The sequence below is a fragment of the Manacus candei genome, unplaced genomic scaffold (assembly GCF_025592945.1).
Source record: "Manacus candei isolate 608988 ecotype Guabito, Panama unplaced genomic scaffold, ASM2559294v1 h1tg000014l, whole genome shotgun sequence".
Taxonomy (NCBI): Eukaryota; Metazoa; Chordata; class Aves; order Passeriformes; family Pipridae; genus Manacus; species Manacus candei.
The window spans coordinates 62,952,785-62,968,804 of record NW_026138062.1 but is presented as its reverse complement, the minus strand read 5'-3'; the positions used below and the strand labels follow the sequence as shown (position 1 = coordinate 62,968,804).

General features: G+C 37.5%; 1 protein-coding gene across 7 annotated transcripts in view; it reads left to right on the top strand.

The window, feature by feature from the left end:
- The window catches only part of CBLB (Cbl proto-oncogene B), a 134,283-nt gene that overhangs the window by 74,367 nt on the left and 43,896 nt on the right, over positions 1-16,020 (top strand). For 6 of the 7 annotated variants that reach the window (XM_051780942.1, XM_051780939.1, XM_051780940.1 and 3 more), the window contains 4 exons: positions 5,847-6,003; positions 9,831-9,952; positions 12,298-12,435; positions 14,011-14,098. In XM_051780942.1, coding sequence (XP_051636902.1) covers positions 5,847-6,003; positions 9,831-9,952; positions 12,298-12,435; positions 14,011-14,098 — 505 coding nt within the window. The remainder of the gene's footprint in view (positions 1-5,846; positions 6,004-9,830; positions 9,953-12,297; positions 12,436-14,010; positions 14,099-16,020) is intronic. The other variant, XM_051780946.1, reaches the window with a different exon arrangement.

Below are 16,020 nucleotides of genomic sequence, written 5' to 3'. Positions count from 1 at the left end.
TAATAATGCAAGCAACATTCAGGAGGTTTAAGAAAATCCTATGTACACGTGATCAGGGCAGGAGGGAAGAGAGGACCTAAATTCCTCTGCCAAATTGCTTGAAAATTAGTGCTAGACACTAATCCTTTTCCTTTAAGCATATGGAGGTTGTGTGGGTGGTGTTTAAAACACTGTATTTGAGATTATAGAGTGATACTTCACTTTGATGTGTGACAATAATAGTAAATAGATACCATTCTATGTAATGGTATTTTTAAAACGCTTATACTTGGATCAGAACACTTTTGAATTCATCATTCTTTAAATATGCTTACTAGTTTTACTATTGCAGAAGAAAGGGGGAGAAGTATTGTCATTTTGAGAGGCTTGTGGAGAAATGGCTTATTTTAGGGTTTTTCACAGGAGAAATGGCTTATTTTAGGGTTTTTGATAGGACTCTTTAAGAAGACAATCCCAAGGTAAATACCATGATCCAGATAGTTTTGTTAATTTGAGTGGTACACAGGAAACCTCTTCAGGAAATATTTTTCAGGGTCATTTGTTTTATTTTGTTTTCTTTCCTTAAATTGGCATAGATTTCTACTCTAATGAGGAGGAAAGGCAGTAAAAGTACCACTGTATGGATAAATACCTTCCTAAAAGCTTGACAGGTAAAAATTAGGTTTTCCTTGTAGAAGGTCCTTCATGTCCTTTTTCTGCTGTACAGCCTGTCCATCTCTGCTTTCTTCATATTTTTGTTTCCTTCTAGTATAATATCTCTGAAGATTTTTGAACTAATAGAAAGTACCCTCCTCTCATGTGAGACTCCTCTGAATATTGTCTCAGCTGGAGTCAGTCATGGGCACTTCTACTCCAAGGGATAGCTTACATAACTACAACGAAATACCTAAAATATTCAGAAACTGCACTTCCTCAACCTGATTCTTTAGAGAACTAATGTTACCAAGATGTCAAATCACATCTTTCTGATGAGCTGTAGCAGAGCTGACTGACTCATCTCCTCCTAGACAAGTATCCAGAGGTCAGCCTAATAGCATGAGGTATGTGCAGAATACCTACCAACCTCTAGTGCAGGGTGTCATTTGGGCACAGTGCAGCAAATATTATAAGGAGAAAGATCCCCGAAAATATTTATAAGAGACACCTTCTATGGTTCAGCAGCTGAATGTAGCAGGCAGTGTTTCATTATGAACAGGATTCAATTTTTTTCTTCCTATGAGGGCAGGTTTTTTTAGATATATAAATAAATATATATAAACAACAATCTAAGCATGCTATTAATTAGGACAGTCCCAATCTCAACCTTGGTTTGATTGGTCCTGTTTCCTTCCCTCCCCACTGTCCCTGCCACCTCCCCAAATGATTAAAATAACTCTTTAGATTTGAATAACGAACAGGTGCCTTCAAAGGCTGAATATCTGCTAAAACACAAGACAGTAAGAGCAGTGAAATGTTAATTCAAACAGAAACTCGACTTGCCAGCCATCTACTAAAGGCTCTTTTCACCCCCTCGTCACCGTGGGAACCATTCTGTGTGATCCCTCTCAGATCTCTGCTAGAGGAGGGTGTTTCTCAGGGTGCCTGGAAGGTCACCAGGTTTCATTGATGTAGGAGCTGGAGGAGAGGATGTTGCAGAAACCTTCACCTTGTGAAGACTCAGTAACACCCTCCTTTCAAGGGAGTATGTGAGGTCTGCAAGGTCTCAAAAGAGCTCAGCAATATGTAGATGTAAACTGGAGAGAGACATTGGGGGAGAAATTATCCCTGGCTGGTGGTGTTTCAAACTACTTAGGAATGATAATTCTACAAAAGTAGCTGTTGAGAAATAGGAGTTAATGTGTCTCAACAACCAATTCTTACCTTTATTTAAAAACTATGGAAGACCTATTCCACAAAGCTGCAGGAAAAAAAATCTGCTGAATTGAGTGAATTTTAAATGTTTCAAACACTTGTTCTTGGAGAAATCTCACAAAATAACCTTAGATGTTACTTCATTAGCTGGTCACTCATTTCGCAATGTCTGATTTCCGTCTTAACCAAAGTCTTAGCAAACAGAGCCATAAAAACATCTTCTTCTGAAGACTTTTGTTTGTTTCCTCTATTGCTGGTGGGGTTTTAGGGGTGCAGGGTGTTAGTGAATAGATAGCTGAAGATCCTACTTATTAATTGCATCTAACGAACATGTTTTTATGAAACTGTCTTGGGCAAGGCATGAAAAAACAGTTCTAAAGGTGTAGTATGATTATGATACTATCTGATAGATTCTCTCTTGTTTTTTATTTAAGGATTATTGTCTTAACCCTTAAAGAAACCCAACAAAACAAACATCCCCTGCCCCCAAAAATACCAAAAACCCACCAAAAACCCCCAAACAAAACCCAACAAACAAAAAGCCCACAAAACCCCACAAACTTTTCTAACCCTGTTTCAGCATGATCCCAGTGCTGTAGCCATTTAGGATGGTTTACAAAGAGAAGCAGAAAACATTTCAGAGCCAGGGTTACAGGAGCTAAATAAACAGTAGGCACTTGAAGTAAGGCAACTGTAATACCACAGAAGCACTGACATTTTTTTCGGGTTTTTTTGTCTGCGTTTAGTGCAATGTTTCATTCTCTCTTTACCCTAATGAAAATTTGATGTGCATTCTTTCTTAAATGGCATCTGATGTGGTATCTCTCTTCAGCTCTTTGTGGTTTCCTGTTTTTCATACACAGATGAAAGTATCTGCTGAGATCTATTAAACTTCCCATTTTGTCATTTATGACTTTCTCAGTTTAAGCCTCCATGTAACAAGTAGATTTCTTTGCACTTAGAAGTGTAGTGAATGTCTTCTGCAATAGAAATGCAGGAATGTGTCTTCAGTGTTGTACTTCAAATTACTACTTGTTTTAATTTAGGTAAACTGTATATTATTATGCAAAACCAACTTAATACAATAAGTCTTCTCCCACCCATTATGCTAAGTAGTATACTTTTTGCATGAGAAAATAGCTAGAAAAACTAAGGCAATTTGGACTAATAAAATTGGCAAGAAATGTGAGTTTGTGAGACCTATGTCTTTTGTTGATTTAGCAGTTATTAACAAAATATTACTATGAATGTGTGGGATCTTCTTCTGAACCACTGTAGTGGTTAGTAGTTATATGTTGGTTATATTTTGGTTAATTAAAATGTTTTAAAATATCTTTTAATCTGACCTCAGTGTGAGGCAGAACATGTTTAAGAGAAGGTGTTATGGCTTTGCAAAATCTGGATTTGACTCTTGGGACATGAGAATTGCTATTCTTGAACAATTATAGTTTTGAGAGTGATGAAATAAAGCACATTCAAGTGATCAACTTCATGTCAGATTCCAAATACAAGTCATCATGGCTGGGCTTCGCGAACGAAGATTTGGGAAGGGCTCTACCCACATTTGTTACAAGCGCGTTGGTGGCTAAAAAGGCCAATATGAGATAGGCATGTCCAGTTGCAAAAGGCACAGCAGAGAGACTCCTTAGGTGGTATATTCTGCAAGACACGATTCTTTCTGCGTTGTCTTTTCTCCTCAAGGGTGATCCTGTGATCCTGTGTGCTTTCTCAAAAGCATCAGCAGCATTATAGATGGTGTGTCTCCAGACCTCTTGACTGGAGGCCGGAGTAGACCAGTTATGTAGATCAATATGGCCAAGGCTGAGATGTTGTTTCAGGGAGTCCTTGTATCTTCTCTTTGGGGCTCCTCTCTTGCAGCAGCCGGTGGCAAGTTCACCATAAAGCAAGATCTTAGGGAGGCGGTGGTCTTTCATCCTAGAGACATACCCTGCCCATCGTAGCTGTGTTCTCATCAACATGGCCTCAATGCTTGTGATTGCTGCTTGTTCTAGAACAGATGTATTGGTCACATAATCTGACCAGTGGATGTTTAGGATTGTGCGGAGACAGCGCTGATGGAAGCGTTCTAGGAGATGCAGGTGGTGGTGGTAGATGACCCATGATTCAGATCCATATAAGAGAGTAGACAGCACTATGGCTCTGTAAACACTGATCTTTGTACTTTTCTTCAAGCGTTTATTTCACCAAACTCTTTAATGAAGCTTTCCGAAGGCACTGTATGCCTTTGCTAACCTGTTGTCTGTCCCTCTGTCAGTCTTACCATCCGAGGAGATGAGGCTGCCTAGGTAATTAAACTGATGGACTGATTTGAGCTGTGATTTCGCCAATGGTGATATGGGGATGATGGAAGACTTCCTGAGGTGCTGATTGATAGAGAACTTCTGTCTTCTTTAAGCTGACTTCCAGCCCAAAGAGCTCAGCAGCATCTGCAAAGCAGGATGTTAAACACTGCAGAGCTGCTTCTGTGTAGGCGACAAGGGCGGCGTCATCAGCGTAAAGCAGCTCCCGGACAAGATGGTTTAAGGTCTTACTGTGGGCCTTCAGTCGCCTTAGGTTGGGTAGGCTTCCATCAGTATGGTATCGGATGTAGATACCGTCCTGATCATCGAGGTCTGCTGTGGCCCTTTGGAGCATCATGCTAAAAAAGACTGAGTAGGGTTGGTGCAAGAACACAGCCTTGCTTCACACCATTGGTTATTAGAAAGGGCTCAGAAAGTGCATTGCCATATCTGACTTGACCGTACTGATCCTCATGGAGTGAGATGATCATTTTAAGGAACGTGGGGGGACAACCTAAACGTTCCAAAATCTGCCATAGACCTTTTCTGCTCACAGTATCAAAAGCCTTGGTGAGGTTGACAAAGGTTACATAGAGACCTTTGTTCTGTTCCGTACACTTCTCTTGCAGTTGTCTGAGGACAAATACCATGTCTGTGGTGCTCCTGTTGACTCTGAAACCACATTGACTTTCAGGTAGAATTCCTTCTGCTATAGCAGGTATTAGTTCAAGAGTATTCTTGCCAGGATTTTGCCAGCAATGGAGAGCAGAGTAATACCATGGTAATTTGAGCAGTCTGATTTAATTCCTTTCTTCTTATACAAGGTGATGATGACTGCATCACGAAGGTCTGATGGGAGTTCCCCTAGTTCCCAACAGCTCACCACAAACTCATGAAATTTAGCATGTAGTGCAAGGCCCCCATGTTTCCAGACTTCAGGTGGAATTCCATCAACCCCAGCTGCCTTGCCAATTTTCACCTGCTCAATGACCTTGAGGGTTTCTCCTAAAGTGGAGGCAGTATCCAATTTGTACTTCACAGGTTGTTGATAAAATAACTAACCTGCATTATCTCCAGCTATACAAAAAGAAACTGAATTTGACAGAACATGGCTTTGTGTATTAGAGAGGATAATTTTAATTTCCTGTCTATTAAAATTCATGTAACTGTTGTGGGCTATGACAGGGCTTTGACCACTGTCAGTGGTATCTGGTTGATTGCAGTCATGTTACTTGATCAGTGTTTATGAACTTGAACTATTAAAAAAACCTCAGCAGATACTGAATTGATCCTTATCATTCTGAGAAGAGAGGCTGTGAATAAAGGAGTTCCTTACCAGGCAGGGAGCTGGACCATTCTATTATTTTTGAGGGTATGAGATTGGTTGCTACACCTGCTTGGTAGGGTATTTTAGTTTCTTCAGAGTTCTTTTTATTATCCTTCTATGGAAGCTTGAATATTTATCATTGTGAAATAAATGACACTTTGTTTGACTGTATTTAAAAGAAGGTAAACCATTGTTTTATTTGCTTAGGCTGCTTTCAGAAGTTTTTAATAGTTTTTAATGGGAGGGGGTTTTTGTCTGTAGAGAAACCAAAGTAATGTTCCACTTCAGTTCGGTTCTGATGTCTAAAGGAGGTATCCAATCTTAAGTATGTGGGTTTATTGAATTTATTATTTCTACCCCTCTCACAGAACTATAGTGCCATGGAAAGTGTTCAGGCAGTGCCTTCATGAAGTTCATCAGATTAGCTCTGGTTTGGAAGCAATGGCTCTTAAATCTACTATTGACTTGACCTGCAATGACTACATTTCAATTTTCGAATTTGATATCTTCACTAGATTATTTCAGGTAAGATTTGAAAATTTTAGATACTTGTGTGAATTTGAGAAGCTTAATACCCTGAGACCAAGGAAGCAGATTTTCTTGAAAAACTGAAAGAACCAGAACACTATAATTCAGATATAAATTGTGCATTTCTTTTAGTCCTTCAGCAATGTTTGAGACAGGAACACCTAAATCTGAAAAACTGAAAACATCACTAACACCTGCTTCATTTCTGCACATATCTAGTGTTATTACAATATCTTTGTGTTTGCTGCTTACTTTTGACTATTTTTAAAAACATTCTTAGAAATGCAGACCTCCAGGTAATCTAAGTTTTAGTTGTATTTTTTACTGTGCTTTTGTATCTCTGTATACTTACATGAAGTGTTTCTACAAACACATAAGGAAACTCACATACTACTTTTTTTTTTTAGGCTAAATGTAGGCCTAACTCCTTTCTTTATGAACATATTTTTGTCATTAATGCATTGCTGTTTATTTACAATAAGGAGCCATGTTTGTGAAAAGCATTAATTATATTATTCTTAATAGGCAATATTTATCTGAAATAAGCTTGTTATGTGTGTTATGTACCTCTGTTAACCTTGTGTCCCTTCTGCAGAATATACTTGAGGTATTTTAGACAATACAGAAGGCTGTACTGGTTTGCATCCATATTAGATGTATTGATTCTGAATTTGTCATTTTGGATATTTCTTTTGTATATAGGAATCACTGAGATATAAAACTATTTATTTGATCATTTAGTTTCTTTACCCTCTAAAGTGACGAACTCATGCAGAGCCTCAAGTTGCACTAGGGGAAGTTTAGACTGGATGTTAGGAAAAAATTCTTCACTGGAAGAATTATCAAGCACTCAGGGACATGATTTAGTGGGGGACATGAGAGAGCTGACTTAGTGGTTGGACTTCATGATCTTAGAGATCATTACCAACCTAAATAATTATTCTTTAGCCTACTGGAGATATGTTCAAAATACCAGTTTTACATCAGAGCCTGGGTCTATGTTTGTTCTGTTTTCCACGTTGTTCTGTGATAATTGTTGTTTAGCTGTCTTGATTTTGCTGTCGTGGGAAAGGATGTCATTATGAAGCTGATGTTAAAATTTGGCAGAGGTGATTAATGGTTTTAGTATAGAGCATTTTGAATTTGATCACAGTCAAAACTATCACAGTTGAAAATGTTAATGGTGTCAGTAGTCTTTCTGTTTAGTTTAACTGCAAACATCCGTCACCTTCTTTCTTCATGAGGCCATTGGTGGTTTGATTCATTATTTTGCCTTCTGCTAGAAAAAGGGGATTGGCAGTACTGATACAAGTAAGGAGAGAAAACTGGTAGGGATTAACTTTTAATTTGACAAGGAAGCAGACAGATTTTTTGCCAAACAGATTACCAACTGGTGCAATAGCTGCATAACTGTTGAAGTGAACTTGCACTGAACTTGGTCTGAGAACCTCTCCCAGAGGTTACGTTTTGCTTCTCTGGTTTCTAAACAGCTTCTGTAACAGTGTGCATACACCCACAGAGAGAAAATCCCAATTAGGTAATCAAAACACTGTTTTACCAACTGTGGGTTGTGTTACAGAAAAGCTGCATTTGTAATGATGCTTATTCACAGGAGAAAGCAAGACTGGTTTTTATGGAGATCCTGTAGAAGTGAAGTTACTCCCCCTGCCTCTGCACTATATGTAAGCACAGCTTTAAGTGCTGTGTTCTCTGACCAGAGAGAAAGTTAGCATGGCAGAATATCTAGATGCTTTGAAGGAAAAGAACTTCATTCTGTTACTGTTAACATGTTCATTTAAGTTGTCCTTCAATACAAAAATATTTCCATAGAAGAGAAAGCATACAAATCTTTTTCCATTTAGCATTTCTGCTTTTGTAATACTCTGTCTATGCATGGCAAGCTATGAGTTCTTGCCTTTTGATTTTTTCAGTCACAGTGACACATCCATCTCCTCAGAGAGGAGAATCAGAATGGTTTGGGTTGGAAGGGACTGTAAAGATCATCTAGTTCCAACCCCCCCCTGCCACCTTCTATTAGACAAGGTTGCTCAGAGTTCCATCCAACCTGGCCTTAAACACTTCCAGGCATGAGGCAGCCATAACTTCCTTGGACAACCTTTTCCAGTATTTCACCATGCTTCATAATATCTAATCTAAACCTACCCTCTTCCAGTTTGAAAACATTCCCCCTTGTCCTATCAATCCATGCACTTGTAAAAAGTCCCTATCGAGCTCTCTCGCAAGCCCCTTTAGGTACTGGAAGGATGCTCTAAGGTCTCCCTGGAACCTTCTCTTCTCCAGGCTGGACAATCCAATCTCTCTCAGCTTGTCTTCATAGGAGAGGCTCTCTATCTGTCTAATCATCTTCTTGGCCCCTTTCTGAACCTGCTCCAGCAGGTCTATGTCCTTGGACCCAAGAGCTGGATGCAGTACTCAGGTGGGGTCTCACCAGAAGCAGGGTAGAGAGAAAAATCACCTCCCTTGACCTTCTGTTGCAGCCCAGGATATGGTTGGCTTTCTGGACTGCAAGTGTGCATTGCTGGCTCATGTCCAGCTTCTCATCCACCAGCACTCCCAAGACCTTCTCCACGTGGCTGCTCTCAATCCCTTCTCCACTCAACCTGTACTTGTGCTTGGGATTGCTCTGACCCAGGTGCAGGACCTTGCACTTGACCTTGTTGAGCTTGTTGAAGGAGCTGGCAAGATGGGGAGTTTTATCTAGGATTGAGATTTTTTTTTTTCCTTGCCTTTGTACAAATTTGAACACTTTAGGTTTCTTATGACCTCTGTGCTGAAACCTGTCTTCTATTCTGTGTTCGGATTTGAAGAGGTATTTTAAAATAAATAGGTGTTTTTTTAAAATAAATCTGTGTTTAAGTAGTGGTTAGGGTTTGCCTGAGAAACGTAACCTACTCTCAAGCAGAACTACTAGGATAATCTGCTTGAGCATGTCACACAGGCATTTCACCTCAGCCTGATCAGCACTTAGAAGTTCTTTTAAAGGGCATTTGCTGGGCACATAGGAACACAAGCCTCTTGTCTTGTGTTGCTTAACTTCACCTGCCTTGATCTTTTGAGAAATAGATTAAAAACAGTCCCCAAACCATTCAGAGGCAGTTTCTTGACTCTCCAAATGCTGGCAATGGACATTTATGTACTTATGTTACTCCACTAAAAAAAATCATCCTTCATTTACAGTGAAGGACTGATCTGTATTCTTCGAAGTGATAGCATATCAGGCATGTTTCACTGAATTTTGTGAAGCATTTGTTATTCAGGTCAGCAAAGACTCTAGTGAAGGGTTGTCAATATTTCTTTTGTTTTCTGTCTGTAATACCATTACGGTGACTGAAGAGATCAAGAAGTAGAGAATAAATAAGGAATGACAGCTCAAATTAGTGGCTTTATTAGGATTCATTTGTTAGTGTTACTTACCATTAACTATGAAAGTGCTTCAGGACCTCTCAAGAATAGGCTTAATTGTGTTTTTAATAAACCATCATGGAGTCATACTTTCCAGATTCTAACTAAATGTGATGTTTAATATTTTATGTAGCTACAAATAGAAGGTCTCTTAAAATCAAGGTCTTAAAATCTTTATCCAAAAATTTGCAGTTGATTTTCTTGGAATAATTCTTTTGAAGGAACACTTGTAGCAAAACTGGGTATATAGGATGGTCTTTTGTACTATTTAGATCTTAACCAAAAGTGCATATTTTTCAGCTGAAGCTAAAACACTCTAGGTATCTCTGACGTACAGACTTGAGCTTTATTAGAAATACAAAACTACCTGGCTGCATCTGTTTATTTGTTTGTCTTTTTAGCCGTGGGGCTCAATCTTAAGGAATTGGAACTTCTTAGCTGTGACACATCCTGGATATATGGCATTCCTGACATATGATGAAGTGAAAGCAAGGCTACAAAAATACAGCTCTAAGCCTGGGAGGTGAGAGGTTTTACTGCTTATTGCTTTCCAAATAAGCTTGTTGTCTCAGAACCTACATAATTATTTTAGGTTCATACTTCTATATTGCATGTTATTTAACACTCACTGCAGCATGAATGAATTTTTGGCCTTTCTTTTTTCCCCCCATAACTGAGTTAATCAGAGAACTAGTAGGCTTCTTTTTTTACACTTGTGATTTTATTTATATCAAAATGTATTTTTGCAAATAGTTGAATACTAAAGCTCTGAACTACACATTTAATAAATGCTGACCTTTTAGATTTTAAGACATAGGAACTTTATAAACATTATCTGACCATAGTTCTTCTGCAGTGCTATTAAGCAAAAAAATGCCATATTAGCACACTAAAGTCTAAATAAACATAAATAAACAGAAAGAAGTTGAAAATACATTGCTTTTCCTTTCTTCTTCTGAATTTGGTATAACAAGCAATGTATTCTTGAAAAGCATATTTGAAAATACAAGTTGCTTTTCAAAGTTTACATTGAATTTTTACTTAATAGTAGAGTAAAAATCACCTTAACATCTTTCATGGTAACACATTCAAGTTATGAATTTAATCAGTGCTTATGTGCTCCTTTTATGTTCATATTTCTTTTTTCTTTGCCTGTAATCATTCTATATCATAAACTCTTCACCTAGAAAAACCATCAGTCAGATAAAAGATCATGATGTGTAGAGGTTTTAAATAATGTCTATGTGGCGCTGTACGTACTGAATTATTAAAGCTGAAGTTTTACCATTTATTTCACTGTTGTTGTGGATTTTTTTCTTCACTCAGATTGGAGAAATAAAAATCCATTAATGGATTTAATCTATATTAATTACTTTTTAGTTTACTAGTTTTATCTTACAGTTATGAAGATTTTCCCTAATGTCTACTTGTCTACATTTGCTGCAGAATCACAAGTATATGCAGTTAAAGTGCATTGTTTTGAAACTTGTTAGAGATGTCCAGCAACAGTTATATCCATATTCTGTACTTGCTTTTTTTGATTTTTAGCAAACAATATACTGTATCTTGTTAAGTTACCCAAGCGGCCAAGTGCATATGTACAAAAATCTCTTGGTTCTGATAGAATAACACTGTTTTTTAGCTTGGTACTCATGGTCACTACTGGTCAGATAACTAGGTTGCTTTTGAGAGTGATTGCTATACTTAGCATTTTCTCTATTATTGATCTCAATTCTGTGATAGAGAAATTATCCAAAGTTACTTTCATGTTTCTTGTAAACAGAGAGTTAGTTTTAAGGTAGCTTTCTATTGCATATCAGAAAATTACTTTCTGAATTGCTTAGGTGAAATGCTGGAGTGTGAAAGAGGAAATATGAAGTGAAATTGCTTCTTTGATCTGACTAAAACATCCTGGAAATTACAAGATTCTGTTCAAATGAATACTTACTACTTCAGTGTAATGTGAGTCCTGTTGAAGGTTGCAAGAGCTTTGCCAAACTTCAGGGAGGCTTAGATTTCTCATATTAGTTTGAAAGGAAATAAAATATTGATGTATAATTAAGAAAAGCTACTCTATAATACCAAGTTGAGTTTGTGGTATTTCACTGTGGGATGCTTTTCAGAGTGAGGTTTTTGCATATGAGATGGTGTCTGACATGAAAGGGACTAGAGTTTTTAATAAGAAACACTCTACATGCACAATACTGTTGCCTATAATCTTCCTTTTCTTCTGATTGTGCTCTCTGTCTACATTATTTATAGTCCCAGCTATCACCTGTACACACATATTTAAATTTAAGTCCAACTGTATTGGTAATATCTGCTATTTTCTGAAGTATAAGTGATATTTCTTCTGTCCTGTTCACCTCTACAGGTTCACAGAAAATTAGCATTGCTAGTAGAGCTTGTTTTATCATTTATCTTTACCTTTCCTGTTGCATCTAAAGATACTTTGTTTCCCCTTCCATTTGTTCAGTTTGTTGGCCTGCCTGTGCACAGAAGGTGTATGTTGTATCTATGCAAACTTGATAATTTAATACACTCTTCTCGAAGAGGTTTATGGGCATGGCTAAATGTGACTGTTCACAGTGAATGTGTGGCTTTCACTTTGAGAACTAAAAAGCAAGCAGGTGAAAAGTTGGGAGTAGGGAACTGCTGTTACTTTATTTCTGCCCATGAGAAACTGACAGTGTAAAAGATGCAGGTTTATTTAAGGTTATGCAAAGAACACATGGCAGAATTGGGAATCTGAGCCAAATCTTCAGAGACTTAATTCAGTGCCTTAACCAGAGGCCATCCTTGCTCTCTTCACTTGGTTTGCTCAACTCTGATTAACACTGACTTTTTATTCATCTTGTTTTCATCAAGCTACATTTTCAGACTGAGTTGCACTCGCCTGGGACAGTGGGCCATTGGGTATGTGACTGGTGATGGGAACATACTGCAGACCATACCTCACAATAAGCCTCTGTTTCAAGCTTTGATCGATGGCAGCCGGGAAGGATTGTAAGTACAAATTCCTATAGTCACCATGGGTATGAAATCCTGATTTCCTTGTTCTTTTAATACTTATATGGGTAGGTAAAGGTCTTTAAAGCAGGGAATCTGGATATCGTGGTTAGCATTCTTTGGAGTTTAAGGGCCATCCTTTTTATTCATTTGAAAAACACTTCTTTCTAGTTAATTCCATTAACCAAAGTTACTGAAAGTTAACCAGAGTCATATCTCATGGCAAGTAATTCCATAAGAAAATAAAATCAGACAGCTGTTGCATTGATCCCTCCCTACCTCCCCCAAGAGTCCAAAATGCACTTAAGCATATTGAGCAGTTACTACTGCCAGTTACTCATGTGTCTAACTCTGGACAATGATGTGAAAGCTATGTAATTGCTTTTTTATGTATTGTGTAGCCAGGACATTTTCCATGTTCTAATAGTTTACTGAAAAGATTTATAATTATTAGAGAATTAGGTTTATAGGGAGAAGTATTACATTTTTACTAGACTGGCTGAAGTAACAGTCAAATTTTTGGTGTCCGAATCTTTTGACTGAGATACATGTTTTGGTATATGCAAAATTATTTATATATAAATATAAATACACATATATATACATAAATATAATGTGAAAGAAAAAAGAAAGGCAGTTGATCAATCCTCCAAAAAGATTGAAAAATCCGTTGCAATCTTGCAGGTTTTCTCAGTCCTGCACAGTCTAGTATTTTTTTTTCAGGTATGATGATTTCATACCTGTAATAAAAACAAACTAATATTGATAGTGTTTCTCCTTAACAAAAACTGAGCAAAGAGAAACTAGGGCTGTGAATATTGCAGAGTGAAGTTTTTGTACCTTCTGAAAATGTCACTTTCTCATTGAGTGGCTGAACAACATAAGACTTTCAAGAAACTGTTTCCAAGTTACAGGTGACATAAATAAAAATATAGAACAACTCGGGGTCTCTGTAATATCATTTAACCTGTTGGTAATTTCCTACGTGACTGAAATGCCCCCATCAGTTCTTGTGTAAAGTCCAGTCTGCATCATGGATTCTTAGCACAGATTCTTGTCATAATGTCCAAAGACATGCACATATATAGTGTTATGATGTATGTATCATAATACACACTGATATACACAAATGTGTGTTACCTTCTATTCTGCTGCTGTACTTGAAATGGTCTGTGGTGTTTCTGAGCATGATGCTCTCAGTGGAGAAATCATTAGGAACATATGCAAGTATAAGCTCACTGTGAAACAAAGATCTAAAATAATGTTCTGTTGAGCTGCCACTACAAGGTTATCTGCCAGTCAAAGCTCAGATGCATTGTAGTGGTAGCTATGCATGTGATGTCAGAGTCTTTCCTGTGCTTTTATAGTCTTGAGCATGTGTCAAAATGCATATGTAGCAATTCAGCATGTATTGTAGCAACCCAAAAGATAAAAAAGATGGCTGAGGAAAGATGATTCATTTTAGTTAATGTCTCCTGGAACTTATTCTGCCCCCATGAAATTTTATGGGTATGACTTAGGTAATAAAGCTAAAGAAATGTGCATATTTATAACAGTCTTCTTGTGATGCAGCTATCTGTTCCCAGATGGAAGAAGTTATAATCCTGATTTGACAGGATTATGTGAACCCACACCACATGATCACATAAAAGTCACACAGGTATGTTGCAGAGTTTGTCAGTTACTTTGTAATCTTCGCTTCCCTGAGTCTCTCATCTAGCCGTGATAATAAGCTTTTACTAAAATGTGAGCAATAAATTCATAAGAGTGAAAACATGTTGATAGAAGAGTTTAGATGAAGACAGGATAATAATCCTTTAAACTGTAGAGCTGATGGTGATGCAGACTGCATGTCTTCAAAGTTTTGTTTATTGTAAGTCTCTTCCAAGTGAGAAGTGTTTTAACAGTTACTAAACTTTTTTCTGATATGTATGTGACAGGTTTATGTACCTTCTTCTTTCCTTGCTAATAGCAGATGGGAATACAGAAACAAAATAACAATGAAATAATATTTTTGAAGCCTCAGTAGGAATTGACCAGTTTGTTGACAGGTCCAGGAGGAACAATATAGTTCATACATCGCAAAGATACCAGTTCCAGGGTCTCTCTCCTTTATTCTTGGTCTATTGGGCTAATTAAAAGAGAGATCAGAGAAAAACAACTGGAATAATTAAATACCTAAATGGAGTCACTTTGCAGAGAATTGCAGGGAAAATTAGAATATGTAGTTGTGTTTATAGTCTCGTTAAGTGATGATACGATTAATGTGCAGATGTTCAATAGTAAAGTAGTAGGAAGTAGCCACCACAAGACAAATGCCTGAATAAACATGGTGTTGACATTAACACTAGAAGGTTAAGGCATACTGTGTAGAGCTTTTTTCCTGACAAAAGCATCTGGAAGACTTGAGGAGGATATGTTGAAGGAAAGACGTCGGGCTAAATACAAACCATACTGTTTTCAGATGAATCTTCTGTAATTCTGAGTGCTCTATATGCATTCCACCTCCGGAAATATTTTAGAAAAGAATTATACTTTACCACCTATGGTATTATCAGGAATACCATGATGAAGATATTAGTTTTGTAAGCAAGAGAATTCCTAGAAACAATTAGCTGAAGAAAATCTGAGTACTTCCACATATCTGACTTCCCTCTTTTCCCTCCAGCCTTACAATAATAATGAAAGAGTAATGCAGAGTTATCAGGTATTTGCGTTGCAGAGAGCAATGTTCTAGCCCCATATCTTCACTTTTTCTCAAAGAAAGGAGAAGCAACACATTATCAGTGAGTGCCTTGTTCTTCACAAGCCAATCATTTTGAATCCATTGACTGAATCCAGTTGTTTCTGAAGCTGTAGTTATGAAATCATTAGCTGATTTTGATGGTTGTTCAACAGTCTGAATTATGTGAATGCTGCCTTAAATAATACATAACTGAAGAGGTTTAAAGCTGTCACTAGAGCTGCTTAAACTATGAAAAGATGGTATGAAATGGCTGCAGGGCTAGATTGCTGCAGATGGATTCTTTGCCAGAGTTCTATCATAAACATCTTTAGTACATACTGACTAAAGCTGCAGATATGAGCTGTCTTTTATTTTCTCTTTTTCTTAACCTCATCTCCTCTCCCTTTACTTAGCAGTAGATGCTTATTTTCCTGTGACCTGGATTCTACTTACTTTAGGCTTTGAAAATTTGGTTTTTCAAGACTGAAAAAAGCTGTATTTCTATACAAATGCATTTAATTGTCAGTTCCCCGACAATACCTAATTCTAGAAAACTGTTCTGGATTCAAGTTTTATCTATTATTTATTCTCCTGAAGATGTTCTTTTACCTTCCTGTCCGTCTTGTAAGGATACAAAGTACTGAATGATCTGTGCATGGCCATTCCCACGTTATCCTGGGATGTATTCTTACCATACTTCCTTCACATGGGTGAACCATACTACCATACTACATCCTTGCTGTAGGCAGAAAGCCTTCTCAGTTGACAGTTTTCAATCCAGTGCTTTTCTTAGCCCTAAATTCATACCTAGAAAAGGAAATCCCAATTTTGTTCCCCTTCATCATATAATTTCTCAC